At 50.1% G+C, this 21332-nt stretch overlaps 3 protein-coding genes across 5 annotated transcripts; 1 reads left to right on the top strand and 2 right to left on the bottom strand.

The window, feature by feature from the left end:
• Window positions 1-685: 685 nt before the first annotated feature.
• Window positions 686-8240, bottom strand: POLR2C (RNA polymerase II subunit C). Of its 2 annotated transcripts, XR_014886190.1 has the most exons (10): window positions 8081-8240; window positions 7850-7899; window positions 7160-7228; window positions 6991-7043; window positions 6754-6882; window positions 5669-5720; window positions 5044-5212; window positions 1881-1955; window positions 1423-1519; window positions 1098-1178 (listed from the first exon to the last, which is right to left on the bottom strand). XR_014886190.1 is itself a non-coding variant. In XM_085235211.1 (9 exons), exons 1-9 carry the CDS (start codon window positions 8164-8166, stop codon window positions 1034-1036), a joined length of 828 nt encoding a protein of 275 aa, XP_085091337.1. In that variant the 5' UTR covers window positions 8167-8239; the 3' UTR covers window positions 686-1033. The 2 variants fall into 2 exon arrangements, 1 of the variants encoding a protein (XP_085091337.1); XM_085235211.1 differs by lacking the exon at window positions 1423-1519 and having other exon boundaries at window positions 686-1178; window positions 8081-8239.
• A 48-nt stretch (window positions 8241-8288) lies between these two features.
• Window positions 8289-15485, bottom strand: COQ9 (coenzyme Q9). 2 transcript variants are annotated; one of them, XM_085235207.1, is made up of 9 exons: window positions 15342-15485; window positions 13975-14146; window positions 13301-13436; window positions 12821-12963; window positions 12506-12590; window positions 11245-11349; window positions 9369-9524; window positions 8950-9003; window positions 8289-8420 (listed from the first exon to the last, which is right to left on the bottom strand). In XM_085235207.1, the coding sequence occupies exons 1-9, from the start codon at window positions 15403-15405 to the stop codon at window positions 8385-8387; spliced, it is 951 nt and encodes a 316-aa protein (XP_085091333.1). In that variant the 5' UTR covers window positions 15406-15485; the 3' UTR covers window positions 8289-8384. The 2 variants fall into 2 exon arrangements, with proteins under 2 accessions (XP_085091333.1, XP_085091332.1); XM_085235206.1 differs by lacking the exon at window positions 8289-8420 and having other exon boundaries at window positions 8447-9003.
• Window positions 15486-15604: 119 nt separating this feature from the next.
• CIAPIN1 (cytokine induced apoptosis inhibitor 1) lies at window positions 15605-21094 on the top strand. Its single transcript, XM_085235210.1, has 8 exons — window positions 15605-15761; window positions 16527-16679; window positions 17428-17504; window positions 17882-18050; window positions 18240-18313; window positions 18624-18739; window positions 19264-19333; window positions 19911-21094. The coding sequence occupies exons 1-8, from the start codon at window positions 15605-15607 to the stop codon at window positions 20019-20021; spliced, it is 927 nt and encodes a 308-aa protein (XP_085091336.1). The 3' UTR covers window positions 20022-21094.
• The last annotated feature ends 238 nt before the right edge of the window (window positions 21095-21332 follow it).

Raw genomic sequence — 21332 nt, 5'->3', positions numbered from 1 at the left:
AAAAATGCTGAGCAGGGGAGATTTCCTCATGCTACAGGCAGCGTGTTTGGCTCAAAGCTTTGTTCTGCCTCCAGCGCCTGCAAGGACATTCCAAACGAAGCCCTGAAAGAGCTGAGGAGGGGAGAGGGGCATAGCAAGTCCTGCTCACACTCTCTCAGCAGTGTCACCGAGGAGCTCGTTGCACATCCTGGGTGCTGAGGAAGGGGAGAAGGAATTGGGCAATTCTTGGAGCCCTCCAGCCGCTGCTGTGGCTCAGCATATAGCCAGCTCAGCCCCTGCATGCTGCAGGTACAGCCAGAGCTGCCAGCTGGGGGTTACTAGTGACAGCCTCTCCCAAACCCCATGACATACAGATTACACAGCACAGGGGTAGAATCTGCTCCAAAGGGGTCTTTAAACACGGCTAAGGCTCCCTGGCCCCCCTTCCCTGCCACGCTGCCTCATGTGATGTGGCTCTTAACAGCCCAGCTTTGAACATCTGCTTTAAACATAATGCTGGAACTCTAAGGGACAGGACTACCTGCTGCAGGGGTTCTGGCATCCTTAGTAGATCACAGACCTTAGTAGGTCAAGAGCAGCAATTGGCAGTGCTCACTCCAAAGCAAGTCTCATTAAGTTAATGTCTATTGGAGAGAACTAAATGATGTGTTATCTCCTCTTGCAGCCATGGATGAGCTTTCGGGGATGACTGAACACAGGGGTTAAGGCTTTATTCAGTACAGTTAAGGAATAGACATACAAAAAGAACAGGGCTGTGTAACTGAGGTACATGCTTCCCAATCCCAAACGCCATATGACTACAGTCCAAAACTCTGGGCTCAGAGACAAAGCCCATCCCTACCCCAGCAAAGACTTTGTTCCTGCTTTTACCCTATGTGTCACCGTGGCTTTCTCTGAGAAGCGTTGCTGACAAGCAGATCTGCACCAGGAGAGACAGGGAGATGAGGAAACAATCCCTCAGCCCAGAGTGCTGCCAGGCAGAGGCAAGAACCTTCTGCATCACTGCAGCCTGGACAATCTGCAAAGGGCCACCTCAGTTTATAGTCAGCACGTCACTCTGGATCTCATGGCTCAGCTGGGTCTGGAGGTCACTCAACTTCTTCTTCAGGCCAGACAGCGCAGAGAGAACAATGGTTTCGGGGCGCAGAGAGCCGCAAGACTCCACGTTGTAATAAAACCTGAGATTACAAGTTGGGGAGGAAGTTATCAAGTGCTCTGTGCAGAGGTGCAAAACCAGAGAGCATCCACACAGCAGTTCTAGCCCACCAGGACCCAAAACAGGGAGATCTGCTGGGAGCCCCAGCCACCAGCACTGCTGAGCTCCCAGCTGGGCACAAGCCAGCACTGCCCTGCTACCATAGCAGCCACAGACCCCCACAGAGCTCAGAGCAGCCCTCACGACCCTCTAAGATGCAAAAGTACTTGTGAGATTTTCTCCTCTCAGCTATGTGATGTGAAATCTGCGTGAGGAAGCTAAGACCGGCTGTCTGCCTGCAAGCACTCCTGCAGCACATATCACCTGGAAGAGAGGGCAGCAACAGCAATCAGAGCATGAGAGACTCACACGGGTGAATAATACTGCTGATGACATCAGTGTCTCCAACATCACCCTAAGCCATCTCTCCAAGCCTCCTGTCTGCAATGCTCTACCTGGTAACAGGAACTCAGAAGAGTCACCTAGTATCTCCCAGAGGGCAAAACCTGCCAGGCCTGGGCACATCACCAGTTAACTGCAACTCCTGCTTTGCTTTTCAGGGAGCAGCAGCTCTCTGTGCTGGCAAACTCTGGTGCAGCGTATCTGACTCACACCAAAAGCAAATGCAGTGCACCCAGCCTGATCCCCCACCTCCCAGCAGAAGGAGCACATCCAGCTTCCTTACCTCTCAGGTTTCCCATTGGGGTCGTATGGAGCCTGAGCATCCTCCTCATCAATCTCCGAGTATTCACTCTTGGGCCTGGAATCAGAGAGCAGGGAAGGTCAGCATTGGATCAAGTCATGGAAAAAAGTTCAAATTAATGCAGCCCTTTCTATTTCCTCTGCCTTGAGTGGTCTGAGAAGCCAGCATAGGAAATTCCATGCCCACCACGATCTCCTGCTGGCCTCCCTCAGACCCAGTGGGGCCAAGAAAAGCTGATCCTCATGTCCTGTCATCAGTGGTCCTCAATAAAACTGCACTTCCCAACCAAACCCTCCACCTGCAACAAACTGCTGGGAAAGATAAAGCATTTATGGACCTTCACGTTACTTGCCACAACATTCATTACTGAAATCGGGGCAGAGATTGAATCTCTTTCCACCACGTCTGCTTTGAGAGTCCAGCTGCATTCCAGTGCTCTGCCAACAGCTCAGAACACAAATGCCAAGCATTTGAAGGGGCTGACCTTGCCACAGCCCTGGCAGCAAGCGTGCAGAAGGAGTATGTAAAACCAAAACCAAAACAATAACTATCCTTGGATAGCAGAGGCATTTGTCTCTGTATTGTCTTCACTAGGAGCAAGATGAACTTGGAAAGAAATCCGTTATCATCAGAGAACACAGAGCTCCAAGAGCAATCAGCATTTCTTTAGGTCCTTCAAACTTTGACACAGATTTTGTCAAGAACCTCTCAAGAGCTGTTTCCAGGGACCCAGCTTACTGCACCAAACACCAGGCTCATGAGGACACAGCCCAGTCTGCCACCATACAAAGGAATCTGCATCAGAACTGCCTTGGGCCACCCAGACAGGTAACGCCTCGCTGCAAAGGGACGCGGGCTCAACCTGTCACTTCTTAACATCCAGCACTACAGAAATTAAACCAGAGAATTTTTGCGGCACCGCAACGAAGCCTAAAATTATTTCAAACCCTGATTTGAAATTCCACATCACAGAGACGTTCCTGCTTCGCAACCATCCAGCCTCCAACCCGGACAATCAAACAAATTTCGGTGCAGTTTACCCGCCATGAATCATTTGGCAATTACAAAACTCTCCAGTTCTGCCCCCGGAGTGACGGTGACAGAGGCCAGCCCTGCACACCAACACTTCTGATGTGCTCATGACAGAGATACTGCAGAGCAGCAGCCTGCTTGGCCCACCCCCACCCAGACTGACTGAACCAGACCACAGAGGCGTCCTACAGAGCCCATCAAAGCCAAGCTTTGGGGTTTGTTCCTTCCATCCCTAAGAATGGCCTGGGATTGCTGCGGGCAGATCTCAGAATCTGGGCAGAGTCCCTTTGACAGAAAACACCTGGCAGACAGCTGGAGGTGTGGGATACAGGCTAACTGCTGCTCTCAGCAGCTCCTTTACTGAGAGCTGCCTTAGCAAGGGGCAACATAAGCAAGGCAATGGGTTTGAGTGTAGGCTCAAAGCGGACAGCGAGGAAGAACGACAGGCATTTTTGGAGTCAAGCCTGGCAACGCGGGGCCTGGGCAGGAGGAAAGCCTGCTGAGCCCCTTCTGCTGCACAGCCTCCTGTCCAGCTGCAGCTCTGCTCAGGCTTCTGTTCCCCCCAGTTTCTGCAGTCCCTGCACCAAATCCTGCTTCTGCATTGAGGTCTTCCTGACCTTGCGCAGCTCTGCCTGCTGCCCTGCAGTCACGGCAGTTCATCTGCTGTCCCTTCTAGCTCCTGCTCGCTGCTGCCTTGGCTGAAGCACCCGGTGTCTCTCTGATGCCAGTTCCAGCATGCTCAATGGCAGCATGTCTGCTGGGTGGTCATTAAGATGTGAGTTTGTACAAGAAAAAGTGACATTTAGTGACCCAAATTATGCCCTTGGCTAAAATGACGGAATCATAAAATGGTTTGGCTTCAAAAGAACCCTTAAAGACCACCCAGTCCCATCCCTTTGCTTTGAAGCTGTACTGTTTTCTGTTGACTGTAACTCTTTGAATGTGGCTATCCAGCCATGTCCCTGTCTTCCTTAGCTTTCCCAACTGTACAGTAACTGTTGAGTGGCCTGAATCACTGATGGAGCATCTGGGGAAAGGACCCAGTCAGCCCTGGGAGCACAGGTGAAGGCAATTCAGCTGTGTGACTGGAAGGGGTGGAGCCTGGCTGCACCTCTCTTAGACCTCATTTAAGGGCTGACTGCCACTGGGGAAGGATCTCTGGTTAGAGATTTGTCTCTTGTGGAGTTTCTACTGTGAGTCTAGCTCTTCAGAGACAGGTGAGCACTTCCCTTCTTTCTTTTGTAATGTCTTCCTATTGTGTTGGTCTCTTTGCTGTTACACCCATCCCTAGACACCTGTGCAGCATCTCTATTTTCTTCCCAGGATACGTAGCCCTGGTTCCACTGCCTATGTAGCTCCTTCCTTTGACCAGGAGGTCAGCCACACTGGTCTCCTGCCTTCCTTGCCTGATTTCTTATAAATGGTAATTAAGAGTTCTTTTGTCCAAACAAAAACATCTCTGAAGAGCTGCCAGCTCTCTTCTGTCCCTTTATCCCAAAGGACAATTTCTCAGGGGGTCCCACCCATTAATTTTTTACAAAACTGAGAATTTGCTCTCCTAAAACTCAGGATCCCGACTGTTCTCTTTGTTTGAGATCACAAATTCCACAAGGCCATAATTAGAGCAGCCCAGGTTGTCACTGTTCTTGGTCTCTCCAATTAGTTCATCTGTGTTGGCAAGTAACAGCCCAGTAACTGCCAATTACTAATACTTCACGTGCTTTTCTTGTGGCACAGGTTCTAATGCAAGTGGGTGGTTGGATCAGCTTTATGTGGCTGGTTTATCCGTTACCCAGGTGCTCTTCATTCTCCCTACACAAAGCACCTGACTGTTGTGTAAGAGCTCTTCAGGGGGTGGGGGAAACTAAGTGTCACCTGGGAAATCTTTTCAAGTCCTCCCTGACTGATGCAGCCTTAGTTTATCCCAGGGGGCCAACAGCAGTGAAACAAAGAATACAGAGACACCCCAGCAATTAGGTTCAGCAGCCCTTGAGTGTCAGACTGAAGTTCTACAGCTGCCATCGTGCTGGATATTGCAGGTTGGCCTTCAGGCTACATCTCTCACCCCTAAGAGGGCCAGCCTGGCCATATGCTTTAGTCAATCATGACATACCACTCCTCTGGCTTGGGATACACCGTGTGCCTCAGCGCGTTGTCTGGGTCGTACTCAAAGGCTACCCCTGCCGTGGGGTTCCACTTGGCGTGCTCCTTGCCGAAGCCCTTCTTGGCATAGGCTCTCAGCTTCAGCTCCTGGCCCTTCCGCAGCTTCACAATCAGGATGTCTACAGAAAAGCACATGCCAGTGTGAGAAGGCTGATCAGAAGAAATGAGCGTGCAGGATTGCACAAGGGAAAAGGCAGGAATTATTAGTGCCCAGGACCATGCCACCAGAAGCCAGGCCTTGCTTGGATTCTTAGAGGGGCTCTCTATGTCCCCAGAGTAGCTAAGGAACATCCTGCTAAGTACAGGAAAGTTGCAGGCATGCCCATGTACATGCTGCAGCACTTAGCATTTTTGTTTTCTAAGTTCTCAAAACTGAAGAGAGCAGTGCTCTCTGACCCTGGACACTTGTTTACTAACACAAAATGCTAACCCCACTGATGCTGGTGACTCTCAACTGTCAGTTTTAGATGTCAGCTCCAGGTTTACACAACTAGTAAACAAAGGACGGGGTTCAGAGAGACTGAGAAAAACTCATTTCCTTCAGCAGCTCTTACAGCCTGCTGAATGCCACTTACCATCCTGCTCCACGTAGTCATTGGGGTCATTGTCTCTGCTCCTAGATGTTACCTGCAGGAGAACAAAAGCAAGGAAACTAATGAGAATGCCAACCTCACGGACAGCATTACCTACTAAAATGCCTGCAGAGAGCCACTGCAGAGTGACTTACAGCAACAAACGCAGCCCACCCTATTTAATGGAAATCAGGGCAATTTAGACAGCTGCAACTCAGTTTGTGACATCCTGCTCCACCAGACTGCTCCCTCCCATAGGATAAAGAGGGTCACAGCCTGTGCCCAGTGCAGCTGCTTGGTTCTGCAACAATTCAGAGTCACCCATGACACTGCTGTAAGATGATGCATAGCACTCACAGCACCACAGCTGAAGCAAGAGACAGCAAGCTGTATCTATTGCTTTAATTAGGCACTCTGGAACAAACTTCACCACCAGAAGCAGCCCCCAGGTTGTGGTGACCTCTGGATGCAGGATTAGAGCAGGACCCTTCCAGCTGACAGCTTTTTCAAATATTCTCCATGAAGTCCCTTTGCATCTGCTCTGCTTTGGCTTTGCCAACCCTTCCCAAGGTGACTGGGCAAGAGCCATTTGGCAGCAGTGCCCTGGCCCAGGCTCCTCACACCCTGCCACGCTGAGAGCCAAGAATCGGAAAGCTGGGGGCCTCTGGGCTCCTGCCAAGCATTTGAAGGGGCTGACCTTGCCAGAGCCCTGGCAGCAAACGTGCAGATGGATGCAGCAGCACAACAGGAGGACACAAGTGCACCTGCTCCTGGTGTTCAAGGCAAGACGAATAGGCTGCCTCACCCATGAGATGAGGATGCAGGGTAAGGCTTTAACAAGACCACACTGACTTAGATGTCATCAGACAGCAAGTGAAGAATGAGACAACAAAAAGAAGCACAATGGCACACAACTCCATTTCTGCAAATATTCCTGCTTTGTGCTCCTGTTATATTCTAAGTGAGCATTTATGGCAGTATGAGATGTTCCTGAAAGCTTCCTTTTGTCTGTACCCCATGCATTAGCCACCCCAGCCTCAATGGGAATGCAGAGAGGGGACATGCTGACAGGCAGAGATTGCACAGACCGGAATGACACGGGGGTTGTTGGAGATGAGGTCACGGGATGTGACGTGCCGAGTCTGGTCCTCATTGCAGCGGACATCAAGGGTGAACTCCACAGAGCACTCTGGACAGAATTCATCACACGTGCAGTCCTGGAACAGACACAGGTCAAAGTGCTCTCAGCAAGAATTTATGGGATTTCCCATCAGATCAAGCACCCATCACCAAAACAAGCACCCGAGACATTTTACTTTACTCACTCTGGAATATTGCATCTTATCCACAATGTCATCGCTGGTGAGTGGGATGAGACCTGTGGAAAGAGGGTAATGAGACACGGCTGGGTGAGATGAGGGGAATGCAGAGGAACAGCAGCCTTGTGATAAAGGTATTGCAACAGTCTGGAGACAAGTTGTGCCCGGCACTCACCCAGTCTGTGGGCAATGAATTCATCATGGAGCACTGAGGAGTTGGCATCTATCTGGACCCAGTCAATAGCTGCAAAGAAGAACAAAATGAGCTGAGAACAAGCTAGACAAAGGGGAATGGCTCTAACCTAACAGAGGGGAGATTTAGATGAGATGTAAAAAATCCTTTACTTAGAGTGTAATGAGGCCCTGGTATAGCTGCCCAGAGAGGTTGTGGATACTCCATCCCTGGAGAAGGCACTCAAGGCCAGGCTGAAGGGGATCCTAGGCAGCCTTACATTAGGAAATACTAGTTTTCTGAAAGAGTGGTCAGGCACTGGAATGAGCTGCCCAGGGAGGTGGTGGAGTCACCGACCCTGGAGATGTTCAAGGTGTTGGATTTTGTGTTGAGGGATGTGGTTTAGTGAGTACTGCTGGTGACAGGTGGATGGTTGGACTGGATGATCTTGTAGGTCTTTTCCAACCTGTTTCTGTGATTCTGGTGGGATAGGGGGCACCCAGCATACGGCAGGGATTGGAGCTGGATGATCTTTATGGCTCCCTCCAACCTAAGCCGTTCTCTGACAACCGAGTGGTTGATGCGGGCACAGAGAACAGCAGAGCACTCGCTGATTGCAGGGTGAAGGCAGCGTGGAGGGGAAAGCAGAAGGACCGTGACCACCGCCAGACAAAACAGCAAAGAAACCAGTACCTATAATGGGCACCTCCGCTATGAACACCCTCCGGATGGAGTTGGCCACGCTGCAAGAAACACCTCCGTTCAGCGCCCAGAACCGCGGGCCATCCCGGCTCCCGCTGCCCGCCCGCCCCGCCTGCGGCCTGCCCAGCCCTAGGCCCTCCCCGCCGCCCAGCGGAGCCCTCTCGCTGCGCCCCCTCCCCTCAGCCGGCTTCGGGACCGGCCCCCCCCCGGGGCGCCGCTCACGCCAGGTCGGTGTTCTCGATGATGAATTTCACGTTCTCGTCCGTCAGCTCGGTGATGCGCACCGTGGGCTGGTTGGCGTACGGCATGGCCGCCCCCGATGGCGCTCTGCTACGCCGCCGCCGCACCCCTCCCGCCGCCCGCGCGCGCCCCCTGCCGGCTCGGAGGACCCGCCCAGCCAGCCGCGAGAGAAGCAGAAGAGAGGCGTGCGGAGGTGAGAGTGCGGGGCTTTATTGTGCTGCGGGGAAAGGGCGCTCCATCGCTCCATCCTCGCTCCGGTGTGGCTCCGGAGCGCGGGGCTCCGTCCTCAGCGGCGCTGGTTCAGCCCCGTCAGGTTGGTGATCTGTGGGCACACGGAGATGGGGCGCTGTCAGACCCAGGCAGTGGGGGGAGCGCAGCAGGCTGTGGGTAATGCGCAACGGACCCCAGAGCGGTGTAGAATCCTGGTTAGAAGGGATTCGTACTGCCCGTGGAGTCACAGGCTCCATGGCACCGTCCAAACCCTACGTCTGTGCTGGGAAATGCTCCCACGCTCCAACCGTAACTGCAGGTGGAGGTAGAAATGCTTGAGAGCTGCTTCAGATAGTGGAAATGAGGTCTAGGTTATGCAACAGGCAGCTTGGCTTTCTTGTGTTGTTAATCACGAGCTCATCCTGCAGCTTTGGACTTTGTTTTATGCTGTGTTACAACTTTTTTCAGCACATCTGGGCCCAAACTACCAAGAAAATCATCTTTACAAGTATTTAAGCTACAAAGAACAACTTTCTTTATGCTATAATTTAGATTCAGGAGGGAAGACACGCCAGTGTTAAGTGTGGAAGGGAGCATAAGGATTCTGCCCTCACGGCCTTGCTGACTTCAGCATTACTTACAGTAACTGCAGCTCCCATCAGGCCCTGGGCAAGCGCTTTGCCAGTTGACTGTACCTAGGAGACAGGAGAATTAGCTTTCCTCTGCAGTTACACTTGTGGTTACCCAAACACAAAGATGCCAACAAATATGTATTTGCTATAGGAAGGTGCTGATATAAGCCAAGCACTGCAGCTGAAGGCTACCCAAAGATAAGAAGCAAGGGATTTCCTGGGAGCACGCAGCTCCTAGTCATCAGACCAGTCAAAGAGGGGCACCGACATCTTCTTTTACTACAGCATAGATAAGCACTGACTGATGCAGAACTGCCAGCCCCCAGTACACCAGGGGTCTTTCAGCAAGCGTGAGATGGAACAGCCAGCCTTGTCTGCACAACACTGGTACACGGGGGATGCTGTGTGTACCTGGCCCACACTGTTACCTGCTGAGCTGCACTGCTCATGTTCATGGCATCAGCTACTCTGTTTTCCAGGAAGCGCCACGTGTCTTCAAAGTCAGGGGACGTATCCTGCATCATCACCAGTTCTGTGGTGTTGTAGATGCCAGTGAGCACAGCCCGCCGAGTGTACCAGTTAATCTGCAAGGGCACGGATTGAGAGAGAGATGAGCTGAGTACAGATCACAAAAGCGGCCCTGCAGAACCACAAGGGAAAACAACAGGCCATCTCCTCGTTGTTAGCAACTGGGCTGTCTCTGGTCAGAGAAACTGCTCAGCAAACAGCCCTAAGACAATGCATTCCTTCCTGACAAACTGCAGCTCGCCTCTGTGATGCAATGGGCTGCCAGCCAGCACGGACATCTGACAGCACAGCTGCTCCTGTGGCACCAGGCAGGGACTGTGAGTACTGGGTATAAAAGCACAGAACACAATTGCAACCACCTGCTTCTGGTTGCAAGCGTGCACCTACAGCAAGTAGGCTGTAGGTTGTGTTGTGTAAGGGTTTATCTTTGCTTAAAGACTGCTAGCAGGAGATGCAACACTCAGATTCTAGATCTGATGGCTGTATTTAGAACTGAACTCCAAGTGCAGTTTGCACAAGGTACAGAAGTGTAGAAAGGGGACAAAGTGATGACAGAACTATGCAAGGCATCACAGAGATGCACCTTTCCCAAATCCTATCACTGGAATACCAGTATTGCCTGCTGTATCACTAAATGTGTCAGAACACTGCTGGCAGCAGTGCTGTAGGGTGTTTTACAACAACAGGTTACACAATGCAAAAATTCACAGCTAACTCAAACTCCTCAGATTTTCCAGTTGCTCTGGATTCACTGACAGACAAAATGTATATGCACTCTTAAAAACAAGTCTTCAACTTCATTTGCTGCTTCCTTCGTTACAGTGATTAAAATATGCAAGTACCTAAGAAAAAATGCTGGCTGTTCCATTCATGATTATAATGCAACAGGAGAATGAAAACACTAATTTAATTTTGAAAACAGTCAAATTGAAAGCTCTGCTATCTGCCTCACAACTCACAAACTGTGCCAAGGTGATGTGAGTTGTCACCATTTGCAGATGGATCTCTAATGCATCTGAGACCAAACTCCTGCTCCTTGTATAGCATCCCACAAAAGCGCTTCACTCACAAAAGTGAGGAAACTCTGAGTCTGTTTCACCTTCATAAGCCATAAGGGACTTGCAGTTCCTGATGCAATCACGGTCTTCCAGGTTTTCTACTTCTAGATTATTCCTTTAATTTTTTTCTGTCCTCTATTTATTTTCCACTGCAGTAACTTCTCTTTCATACTCAGATAAAAGAAGTTTATTAAAGCAGTTTGTTAAATGGTTCATGCAGCTTTTCCCTACATCTATATGAATTAAAATAATTTATTAATTGCTTTAACTACGGTTATAATTTCCTTTTATTCCCTGCCAGAAAGATGAAAGCTTTAATAAGCTACTGGTATTTTTAGGTGGATTCTTCAAAGTTTTCAAGTTAAATCTGTCAATGCTGCTGTTGCTGGAAGAGGCAAGTGCTTGCTAACTGAATTGGATCAACTTCTTAGTCTCAAAATCTCAACAATTTTGTCTGTCTCCCCTCCAAAAAAAAAGCTGATTAATTGAAAGCAGGTCCTGTTAATTTGCACAACTTCCATTGGAAATAATTTGCCCTACTGGCTTCTGTGTCTTGTTGAAAACTATAGTATAGCTTCTGAAGACCTTTGGGGACTTCTGAAAGCATCTCCTTCATTCAAAAAAATGGATTGTATCAAGAGAGACACAGCTCAGTGCCTGTTTCTACTTGTCATTTTCCTGGGCAGAAGCAGCCTCTCTGCAAGGTGCAAGGACTTACATCTGTGGACTGGTCTCCAGCATGGTGCCATATATCATCAATCATGCTGGTGAGGAGGTTGAGGCTCGAAGGGATGTTATGTGGGAGCAATAGGATGCTGACAGCCTGAGAAAGAAATACACAGATAAATGGAAGAGTCAAAGAGAGGAGGGTGCTGCGTGAAAACAGATCAATGTTTCTTTGCTGTGTTATCTTTTCTTGTTGCTGCTGACTTGCCTCCAGCTCCCAGTGAGACCTCTATGCTCTATTCACTGGCACTGGTCTTTCCAAGCAGCAAGACTTGCACAGAGCAGCTCAGCTCATGACTCAGCCTCCATGAGAGCCCATGCTCCCTGCTCAACACCAATGCTCCTGTGTTGGCTCCCTGAGCTGCCTCTCCAGGCACAGAAACACAGCACAGCCAAGATGACTCACCCCTGTGCTGTGTCCCTGTGGGAAGGGAGTCAAACCTCTTGTTTCTCTGAATTTGACTTTGAACTCAAACCAGCTATGAAGGGCAGAACAGACAGCCATAATGGCCCTCCTGAGCTCCTGCAGCCTTTGAAAATGCTAACAACGCCCGGAGAGTCTTGAACCACCCACATCCTTCACCAGACAAGCTATGCTAATCTGCAACAAAAAACACAAATCCTATCTTCTCTCTCTGCAAGGAGAGCTGGGTTCAGCCACCCAGAGGCCAGCAGTGACTCTGGACAAGAATGGCTAACTTTGCAGTGCCCTTTGCAGCCCAAGATTGGGAACTTTGTTACTGTGACTGCAATTCCTTTCTGACCTTGCAAAGAATAACTTGAAAACTTCCATACGAATTTTGAAGCATAGAGGCTTCCCAGTCCACAGAGCTATCCTCAGGTTGTCAAGGGTTTGTCACCTGCAATAGTAAGCAGGCAGTTTCTTGCAATAAAGCAGTAATTCTGCATTTACAATCATCAGATGCTCCCAGTGCTGCTAGAACAATGCTGCAGGGAGCCTGACACTGCAGTGACAATTTAAATACAGCTGAGCGGACACACAAGTGTTATTCCCTGGGGATCCCAAATGGGTGGAGTGAAAAACAGAGAGGTTTGCCTTTCTGGAAAGGCAAGAAATAGTTGTTCTAAAGAGACTGCCTTCCTCCAGGGGTGCTGTCCTCTTGAGGGCTGTGAATCATTTGAAACCAGCGATGGTTTCACTTACAACCTTGACCTATTCTGGTGGAGACCATGTTGAAAGCCACAGGGTGTTTTGAACGCGCACACACGCAATCCTTATATTCATTTTGTACCTGTGGCCATTTCTCAATATATGGAATCACCATCCTCAGCCTGGCTTCCACAGCATCTCTCAGGAATTGATCTGTAGGCTTCTTCCTACAAAGCACATCCAAGATAACTCAATTATCAACTCGAGAGATCAATCATTTTCCCACCTCGGTGACAGAGATGCAAAGTATTATGTATCCTCCATGCCTGTAGTTCAACTCTCCATCTGGGAAGGTGGTATCGTTTGGGTAAATGACATTCTTTACTTAAAAGTATCCAGTGTGTCTGGGATGGCTAGTGCCTGCCAAGGAAGATGTCTCTTTATACCCAATACTCACTCTGCCTTGCCCAGCTGCACTAGTTTTTGTTCCTCCTCCAGCAGGTCAGACAGCTTGGAGTTGCACTGAGACACAAAGTGCAGGATCAGCTCACTGCCGTCGCTGTGAAACATCCCTGCAGCAGCAGCAGAGAGACCGAGAGTCTGCAGGGAAAAGGGGAGATGACAGACCAGGTCATGCTAAGCAAGATCCAGCCAGGAAGTATGTCGTATTTATTCTGCACGTGATGCTATATGATTTAAAACAAAACAATACTGCATTAAAAAAACTCTTTCTGTATGTATTTTCCTCTCTTTAGGATCACTATGTTGTGCCTGAGTGTAATTCTGACAGTGTTACCCTGCATTAGTTGGGATTCATTCCTTCCCAGTACCATCTGCTGACCGGGGTACACGGCCCAAGCGTATGTGGGGGAAGCATGCAGGCCTGGCTGTATTTGAACTTCAGTTCCATCTGGTTCTTTGCTTCTCTCCCACATACCTTGGCTCCCTCTGCAATGGCTTCAGCTGTCCAGCCATGTTCAGGCACAAACTCCAGCGCTGCTGTGAGGATTCGATGCTGCAGCTGCTCCTCGCTCTCATAGTCCTCTGACTCCTGGCCGCCCTGGCCAGTGTAACTATGAGAAGGCATTGGTACAGTGAGGGAACATCACCACCACGCACAGCAACCTGGGCTCTGCCAGCTGCTCGCTGTGTGTGGACACGTCCCAAGGTCTGCTCACAGCAGACATCTCACCTTCTCCTGTAAAATCCTTCCCTCTCCTTCCCAGAAAAGGGATTCCTAATGACCCTTCACCGTGAGAGGAGAGGGAAGTAAGGGAAAGCTCAATCCAGATGGTGACCTGAGACCAACTGGCCTCAGATAACCCAATTCTTAAAAAAAAACAAAACAAAAAACTACTAAACTAACTCTAGGTTTTTCCAGCGGGGCCTTCAGTTACGCACATACAGACACAGCAACTGCAGATTTACACAGAAATCCAGCAGTGAGGGCTGGTGCTTCCCCATGAATGCAAGTCCCATCCCAGGTCCTTGATGGATGGTGGCACTGGCACCGCCACAGCTGCATGAGGCCAAGGCCACGTTAACCCTATAGGCAGCACCAGAGAGAGACACGCAGAGCCTGAGCAGCATTACGGAGAGCAGCTGAGATACCTGGGCTGTGGGCTCCACGCCTCCTGCTCCGGGTGGGGGTCTGCTTGCTGTGGCTCAAATTGCTGCTGTGAGGAGGATGATGGTGGGTCCTTCCTCTGCTCCTCTGAGGCTCTTCTCAGTGCAGCCGAGGCATGGAGGCCCTGCTGGGGTGCATACAGCTGGCACCTGAGTCCTGAAAGGGAAATTGGGTCTGGGACGTGTTCCTCCAACACAAGGTAGAATCATAAAATCACAGAATGGCTTAGATAGGAATGGACCTTAAAGATCATCCAGTTCCAACACCTACTGTAAGCTGGTTGCCCCCCTCCAGCTCGGGCTGCCCAGGGCCTGATCCAGTCTGGCCTTGAACACCTCCAGGGATGGATGGGGCACCCACAGCTCTGGGCAGCTGTTCCACACCTCACCACCCTCTGAGTAAAGAATTGCCTCCTAACATCTGACCTAAACCTCCCCTCTGTTAATTGAAAGCCATTCCCCCTTGTTCTATCACTATCATACCACGTAAAAAGTCACAGAATCACAGAATGGTTTGGGTTGGAAGGGACCTCAAGGACCATGAAGCTCCAACCCCCTGCCACAGGCAGGGCCACCAACCTCCACATTTAATGCTACACCAGGCTGCCTAGGGCCCCATCCAACCTGGCCTTGAACACCTCCAGGGATGGACGGGGATCCACAGCCTCTCTGGGCAGCTGTTCCAGCACCTCACCGCTCTCACAGTACAGACATCCAACCTCAAGCTTCCCTCCCTCAACTTACAACCATTTCCCCTCGTCCTGCAGTTATCTGCCCTTTCCAAGAGTTGATTCCCCTCCTGTCTGTAGGCTCCCTTTAGGTACTGAAGGCTGCAATGAGGTCATCCCGCAGCCTTCTTTTCTCCAGGCTGAACAAGCCCAGCTCCCTCAGCCTTCTTTGTAAAGGAGGTGCTGCAGCCCCCTGATCATCTTTGTGGCTCCTCTGGACCCTCTCCAACAGCTCTCTGTCCTTGTACTGGGGGCTCCAGACCTGGACACAGCACTGCAGATGGGGCCTCACAAGAGCAGAGTAGAGAGGGACGATCACCTCCCTGTCCCTGCTGGCCTCTCCTCTGACGGAGTCACTCCGTGTCCCGCCCATAGCTCCCCCTCACGCACACGAAGGCGGCTCTCCCTGCCGCATCCCCTCATACCCAGGCAGTGACGCGCAGCCCCTGCGACGAACACCGGGAGACCCCGCAGCTCCACAGCGCCCCCTCGCGGCACGGCTCCGCTGCCCTTCACCTCACCTTGCCCCGCCCCGGCCCCGGCCCCGCCCCGCGCACGGCCACGCTCGCGGCCCCACGCGGACACGCGCCCCCTTCACCCGTCGCGCTCCGCGCGCTCCCTCACCCGCGCGGCCCCGCCACAGCCGCCAGCCCGCACGCCGCAGGCCGCCTGCCGCCGCCGCCGCCATCTTGGAAGCGGGCAGCGGCGGTGACGCAAGCGGCGGTGCGTGATGACGTCAGAGCGGGACGAGGGCGCCGGGCGAGCGGGTAGAGGTGAGCGGGACGGCGGCGAGCCGGAGCTTCGCCTCAGCTTCGCCTCGGCGCTGGGCTGGGGAGGCTCTGGCCGCCCCGCCTGACCGTCACGCTTCGTTCCTCTGCCAGGTGGAGATGGAGGAGCTCGGCATCGCCGCAGGGCAGCGCGTGGCCGTCATCTGGGACGGGTCCTCGCCGGTGGAAGCGCTGAAGGGCTTGGTGGATTCCGTCCGGGCCTCGGTGGGAGCTGACGGTCGCGTGGCCGTGGAGAACGTTAACCAGCTGTCTCAGTGTAAGAACCACCTCAGTTTTTCACTGTCTGCCTTAAAAGGAGAAGGGAGTTCTGCTTTCTGAGCTGTGTGTTCCCTGGTTTGTAAGGCAGGCAGCAGCCGTAGCTAACAGCTGGCAGTGCAGCAATAGATACAGCAGTAGAGCAGTAAGTGCAGCAGTACAGCAATACAGGTGTATTCCTTGCTGTTCAGTTTGGGACATCTCACTACAAGAAAAACATGAAGGCCCTGCAGTGTGTCCAGAGAACAGAGCGGAGTTGTGAGGGGTCTGAGCACAGCCGTGGGAGTGGCTGAGGGAACGGGGTGGTCATTTGGAGAAGAGGAGCTCGTGGATCTGCAGCCCTGGCAGGAGGATGTGGGGAGGAGCCAGCCTTTCTCCCAGGTAACAGCAATAGGATGAAAGGTAATTTCTTTGAGTTGTTGAGGGGAGGTTCAGGTTGGTTATAAGGAAAAAAGCGTCTTCTCAGAGCAGTGATTCACTGACATGGGTTCCCGTGGCGGTGGCTGAGTCACCATCCCTGGAGGTGTTCGAGAAACGTGGGTGTGCAATACTTCAGGACGTGGTTAGTGGGCAGTATTGGTGGTAGGCAGACAGCTGGACTAGTTCATCTTAGAGGCCCTTTCCAACCTTAATGATTCTGTGATGCAGTTACTGCTGTTGTACGTAAGTATAAGAGATGAGGGAAAGGGCAGAACTGATAATTAAGCAACTATTTATGAGCGTGTCTGTGCATAAAATTGTACTGTCTTCATCTCTCCCTCTGCAGCGGCTCACAGGGAGTCCAGTTTCGATGTGATTCTCTCAGGCGTGGTACCAGGCAGCACAGCGCAGCACAGTGCAGAGGTACTGGCAGAAATAGCTCGAATACTTAAGCCTGGGGGTCGTGTCCTCCTGAAAGAACCCGTGGTTACAGAATCAGGTAAGAGAATCTGCATTAGCCTCGCTTTCATGGCAGCAAAGGAATTCCTGAGAGAATTAGGCTGAAATGAAAGGCAGCAGGAACACTGGCTGACATTCAGAGATTTTCGTTATCCTGAAATGCTAACGTGAATAGTAAAGGGTTTGTCTTGTTTAAGATAGGTAAAGTCTGGAGTAGGTGGAGTGTCTTATTTCAGAAAACACATCTGTCAGGCTGGAATTTTGGTGGACTTGGAGTAAAGTGCAATTGGGACTATTAAGAGGTGTCAAAGAGAAGAAGCCCATGATGAATTTTGGGTTAAACAGTGACTAATAGCTTTGCCTACTAGAGCAAGGCTCTGGAGTATTATAGTTTTGAATATAGCAATCATTTAGCAGTTTATGCTTTGAAAAATTCACAAGTTGTTCACTGCAATATGTGAAAGGGTTTGGGGGATTTTGTTGCTTTGTGTTTTTGGTGTGTGGTTGTTTTTTTCTTTTAAAATTGATGTTAATTGGATTGAGGAAGGTTTTGGTGTATGTAGAACAGATCTGGAGCTAGAACCAACTTTATGTTCTCAAGCCACTAATCCAATGAACAAGCTGCTCTGTTTTGTTCCTGCTTTTACTGGAGAGGGCCTGCTTTAGAGTATGGTTTGAGTACTTCTTTGTAAAGGTCTGTTGGTCTTTCAGGTTCCAAGTACCACATCTGTTTTTCAGTGACCACTATTCTTGTTCCTCGTGCTATTTCCTGCTTTTGTGTCTTCCAGATAACAACAGCGGAATCAAGACAGCAGCCAAACTCCCTGCAGCTCTGACTCTCTCTGGGCTGGTGGAAGTGAAGGAGGTATGTTTGTACTTATTGCTTTCAGAATTCTCTCCTGCTGTTAGCCAAAAGTAGACGAGGACTTGATGGGTAGCAAGGTGTTTAGCTGTCCTGGTTCATTGTGGATGTTCATGGATGCTATCTGCCACAGTCTTTTCTTACTGCAAAGGTGGTGTTATTCTTTAGGGTTGAAGATAGGAGGAAACCTGTCTTCTGTCGTGCCTGCTGGCTCACGCCACGCTGATCAGCCCTTTGTGTTGCACTGCAGCTGGGACTGACTCCTCTGTTCTGAGGGATAAGCAACTGGAGCCAGACACAACTGATTATCTGTGTTCACAGGAGTAGTGGCTGGGGCATTGAAATAAAGTGGCTCAGTAACCAAAGATCTTGCATTACAGCTGCAAAAGGAACCTCTGACCGCAGAGGAGGCCCAGTCAGTCCGAGAGCATTTGGGCTACCAAGGCAATGACCTTCTCATTGTTCAGATGGAAGGCAGGAAACCCAATTTTGAAGTGGGATCTTCAAGTCAACTCAAACTATCCTTTGCCAAGAAAACAAGTCCTTCAGGTAAGGCATGATGTGTGCTGAACGTGGGAATTGCCCTTCTCTGAAGTGACAAACATCCCTGTGGAAGGGAGTGCTACATAAATATCTGTGGAGTGGGGCTTTCCAAAGTTGTCTGAACTCTCTAGTTGCTGGAAATAGATGGGGCAGTGGCTGGTGTACCTACTGCTTCTTATTTTGTTTTGGATCCAGGAAAACCCTCTGTGGACCCAGCTACTGCTAAGCTGTGGACGCTGTCTGCCAGTGATATGAATGACGAAGAGATGGTATCCATTTTTATTTGTGAGACCTTGCTGTCATTCCTTCTCTCTTCTTTTCTACTCTAGCTAATTTTGGTCATTCCTCTTGGGAAGCTTTACAACTTAAGAGGTAGAAAAGCATCCCCAAATTTCTCAGCTGCTGTTTGAGGTGTTGGGTGCCCTCAGGTGTGGTGAGAATTGAGGGAAAGGCATTGTTGAGAGGGAATGTTTGCAGTGCTAGTGCTACAATGAGTGGTGTTTCTATGAATGTAACAGCAATGTCATTCCCTACTAACAAGTCGATTTGTTGTGTGTTTTCTTCCATGGTATATTCCAGGATCTTTTGGACTCTGATGAGCTGTTGGATTCAGAGGATTTGAAAAAGCCAGATCCAGCCTCTCTCAGAGCTCCGTCCTGCAAAGAAAAGGGCAAAAAGAAAGCCTGCAAGAACTGGTCAGTGTTGGGATTAGCACGTCAGCGTACCTCTTAACTCACGGCAATGAAACCTTAGAGTTGGATGTTTTTAAAAAAGATTGTGGGAAAGCATAATTCACTTGGTTCGTGTCCTTTCCTTGTCTTGGCTATCTGAATGTAAATCCAAACACAGTGAGTATTGGCTAGTTGTGCCAGAACTGCTACAAGCTGCCATACTGGTATGATCAGCAGTCTTCTCGGAGGTAGCTACACAGTTTGTGCAGCCTTCACTAAAATCCTATTCCCACTGATTTTAAGGAGGAATAGTTTATGTGGCAAATTGCTTTAGAGTCATTTCCTCCTTGCTTCAGCTGGAGGAGCGTGCTTCAACGCTTGTTTTGCAAATTGGTATTGGAGAACAAAGTGCAGAGCTTGAGAGTCCCAGAGCCAGCTGTGTTGTGTGACAAAGTGAGGGCTGTTGCATGAGAACAGTTTTGGAACAAGGATTGTAACTCATAGCTTTTAAATCAGAACGATGCAAGTGACTTCTTTATTTTCTGCAGCACGTGTGGCCTGGCTGAAGAGCTGGAACAGGAGAAGAAGAGCTCGCAGCCCAAATCTGCCTGTGGAAATGTAAATAGTCATTTTGTTTGTATATTGTGGTTTGCAGGGTGCAGTTTGTGTCTGAGAACAGTTTTCTCTGATGACTGCTCTCTAAAGCAGCTGCCTACTGCTTTTAAAATACTGCCTGCTTCTGCAGAGCTTCTGCCTTTACCATCTCACCTCTTAGAACAGCCCATGTGCTCTGCACCAGTTTGTTGTGTGCCTACAGTGCGAGTGCCACCTTCGCAGGAGGCAGAGCAGACAGTGACCCTGTGCTTCACTTGCTTACCAGTGGTCTCCTTAGGGAAGATCACCTTATGGGAGTACAGTTAGGGAGCTGCTAAAGCCCAGCACACAGCAGTGCCTAGGCAGAGCTGCCCTCCTGTAGGGCTGAGCTGGAAACTTGGTTCCTCTGTGTGAGTGCAGTGTCCTGCACCAGCTCTGTTACCTGCTAAACAAGCACGTGTCCAGAGGAGGTGGAAGGGAAGTGATTTCTGTGCTGGCATATGCTGAGGAGCAGGTCATTTCTCTAGGTGGAAAAAGCATATAATGGGAGGAGAGAACTGAGAGTTGCCACGATGACAAGTGTTTTTCTGTCTCTTGGCAGTGCTACCTGGGGGATGCATTCCGCTGTGCCAGTTGCCCTTACCTGGGGATGCCTGCCTTCAAGCCTGGAGAGAAGATCCTGCTGAAAGAGAACCAGCTGCACGATGCCTAAAAAAGTCATCTCTGAACGTGCTGGAAAGGACTTCTCTGCTTTTCCATCAGCCTGAGATATAGAGGCTCTTCTCACAGCTCTCCTCATCCTCTCAAACTCATGCTCTCCGGCCAATGCTCCTCGTGGGGAGGGATGCTGTAGGAATTGGCACTGCTGTGAGCTCATCACACGTAATCAACTTTGGGCTAAGAGATAATCTGTGGTGGCCAGTGGTCTTGTATGTGTTAGACTACTTAATGTTAAGCCTTATTGTAGCTGCCTTGACTCAATACTGAGACGCTGGCCGTCCCAGCATGTCCCACCAGCAGAGGGAGGTGAAAATGTGTCAGACTGACCTTGTGTGCCATGGTAAGAGCCTCACCAGTACTTCCCCAAGCCCACATTGCTCCTTACCCTTAGTTTACATTGTGCATCAGCAGCTGTGGCTCAGCTCTCAGGGTGACATTGGGCTCCTTATATTTTTGAAATCTGAACCTGAAATTCTTTACAAGGTGAAGGTTACTCAGCAGCTCCTGTTGCAAGTCAGGAGCAGCAAGTATTCTGCTGTGTACTCCTTGGTAAACTCTGGCAGGCATGATGAATTTCCAAGTTTTGGGGTGTCATCCCCCTCCATCACCTGTTTTCATCACAATGACAAAGATTCGCTACCACTGAGATAACTGCTGCCCTCAAGGCAGGGAGAAAATTAACCTTGTCCTCCCCCATCTCTGACCAACAAAAACACAAGGGCAGTCTGAGACCATCGCCTCTCTTGGTGGTTATCGAGTGAGTTACCCGCAGTGTCCAATAAGTAAGAACGTAGCAATAACTTAATTTCTGGTTGATACTGACTACTTTTTATTTATTTGCATTCTTACTGCTAATGAAGCATCCTCACAGGTGCAGGATGAGGGAGCTCGTGGTGCTCTGTGCCAGGCTTGCTTCCCACCTCGGGAAGGAGAGGAGGAAAACACAACTTGCTCTACAGGATGCAAATTCTTGTCACTGTCCTTCCTCAGTTGCACAATAAACTCATGTAGGGATCTGGGATGAAAAGCTGTTCTGTTCTTAAAATAAATGTGACCAATAGTCAAGCATTTGTGTTAGACCTGGTATTAGTGGCATTTTAAACACCTTCTTTTGCATGGTTTCTGCTCGCTCCCCTGAGCTCAGGGCCAGTAGGGACATCTGGAACCATTTCAACGTTGGCTTGCAGGGTGCATCTCAAAATTCTAGAAGAACTGTTCCACTGAAAGCTTGACACAAATACATGGTTCCCGTTAGGAAGAACAGAATCAAGATGTTGAGATTCACTTTTTTAAAATTTTAAAT

This window comes from Meleagris gallopavo, chromosome 13, assembly GCF_905368555.1.
Source record: "Meleagris gallopavo chromosome 13, MGAL_WU_HG_1.1, whole genome shotgun sequence".
NCBI classification, from domain to species: Eukaryota; Metazoa; Chordata; class Aves; order Galliformes; family Phasianidae; genus Meleagris; species Meleagris gallopavo.
The sequence above is the reverse complement of the archived record's forward strand: the minus strand, read 5'-3'. Positions and strand labels throughout refer to the sequence as shown.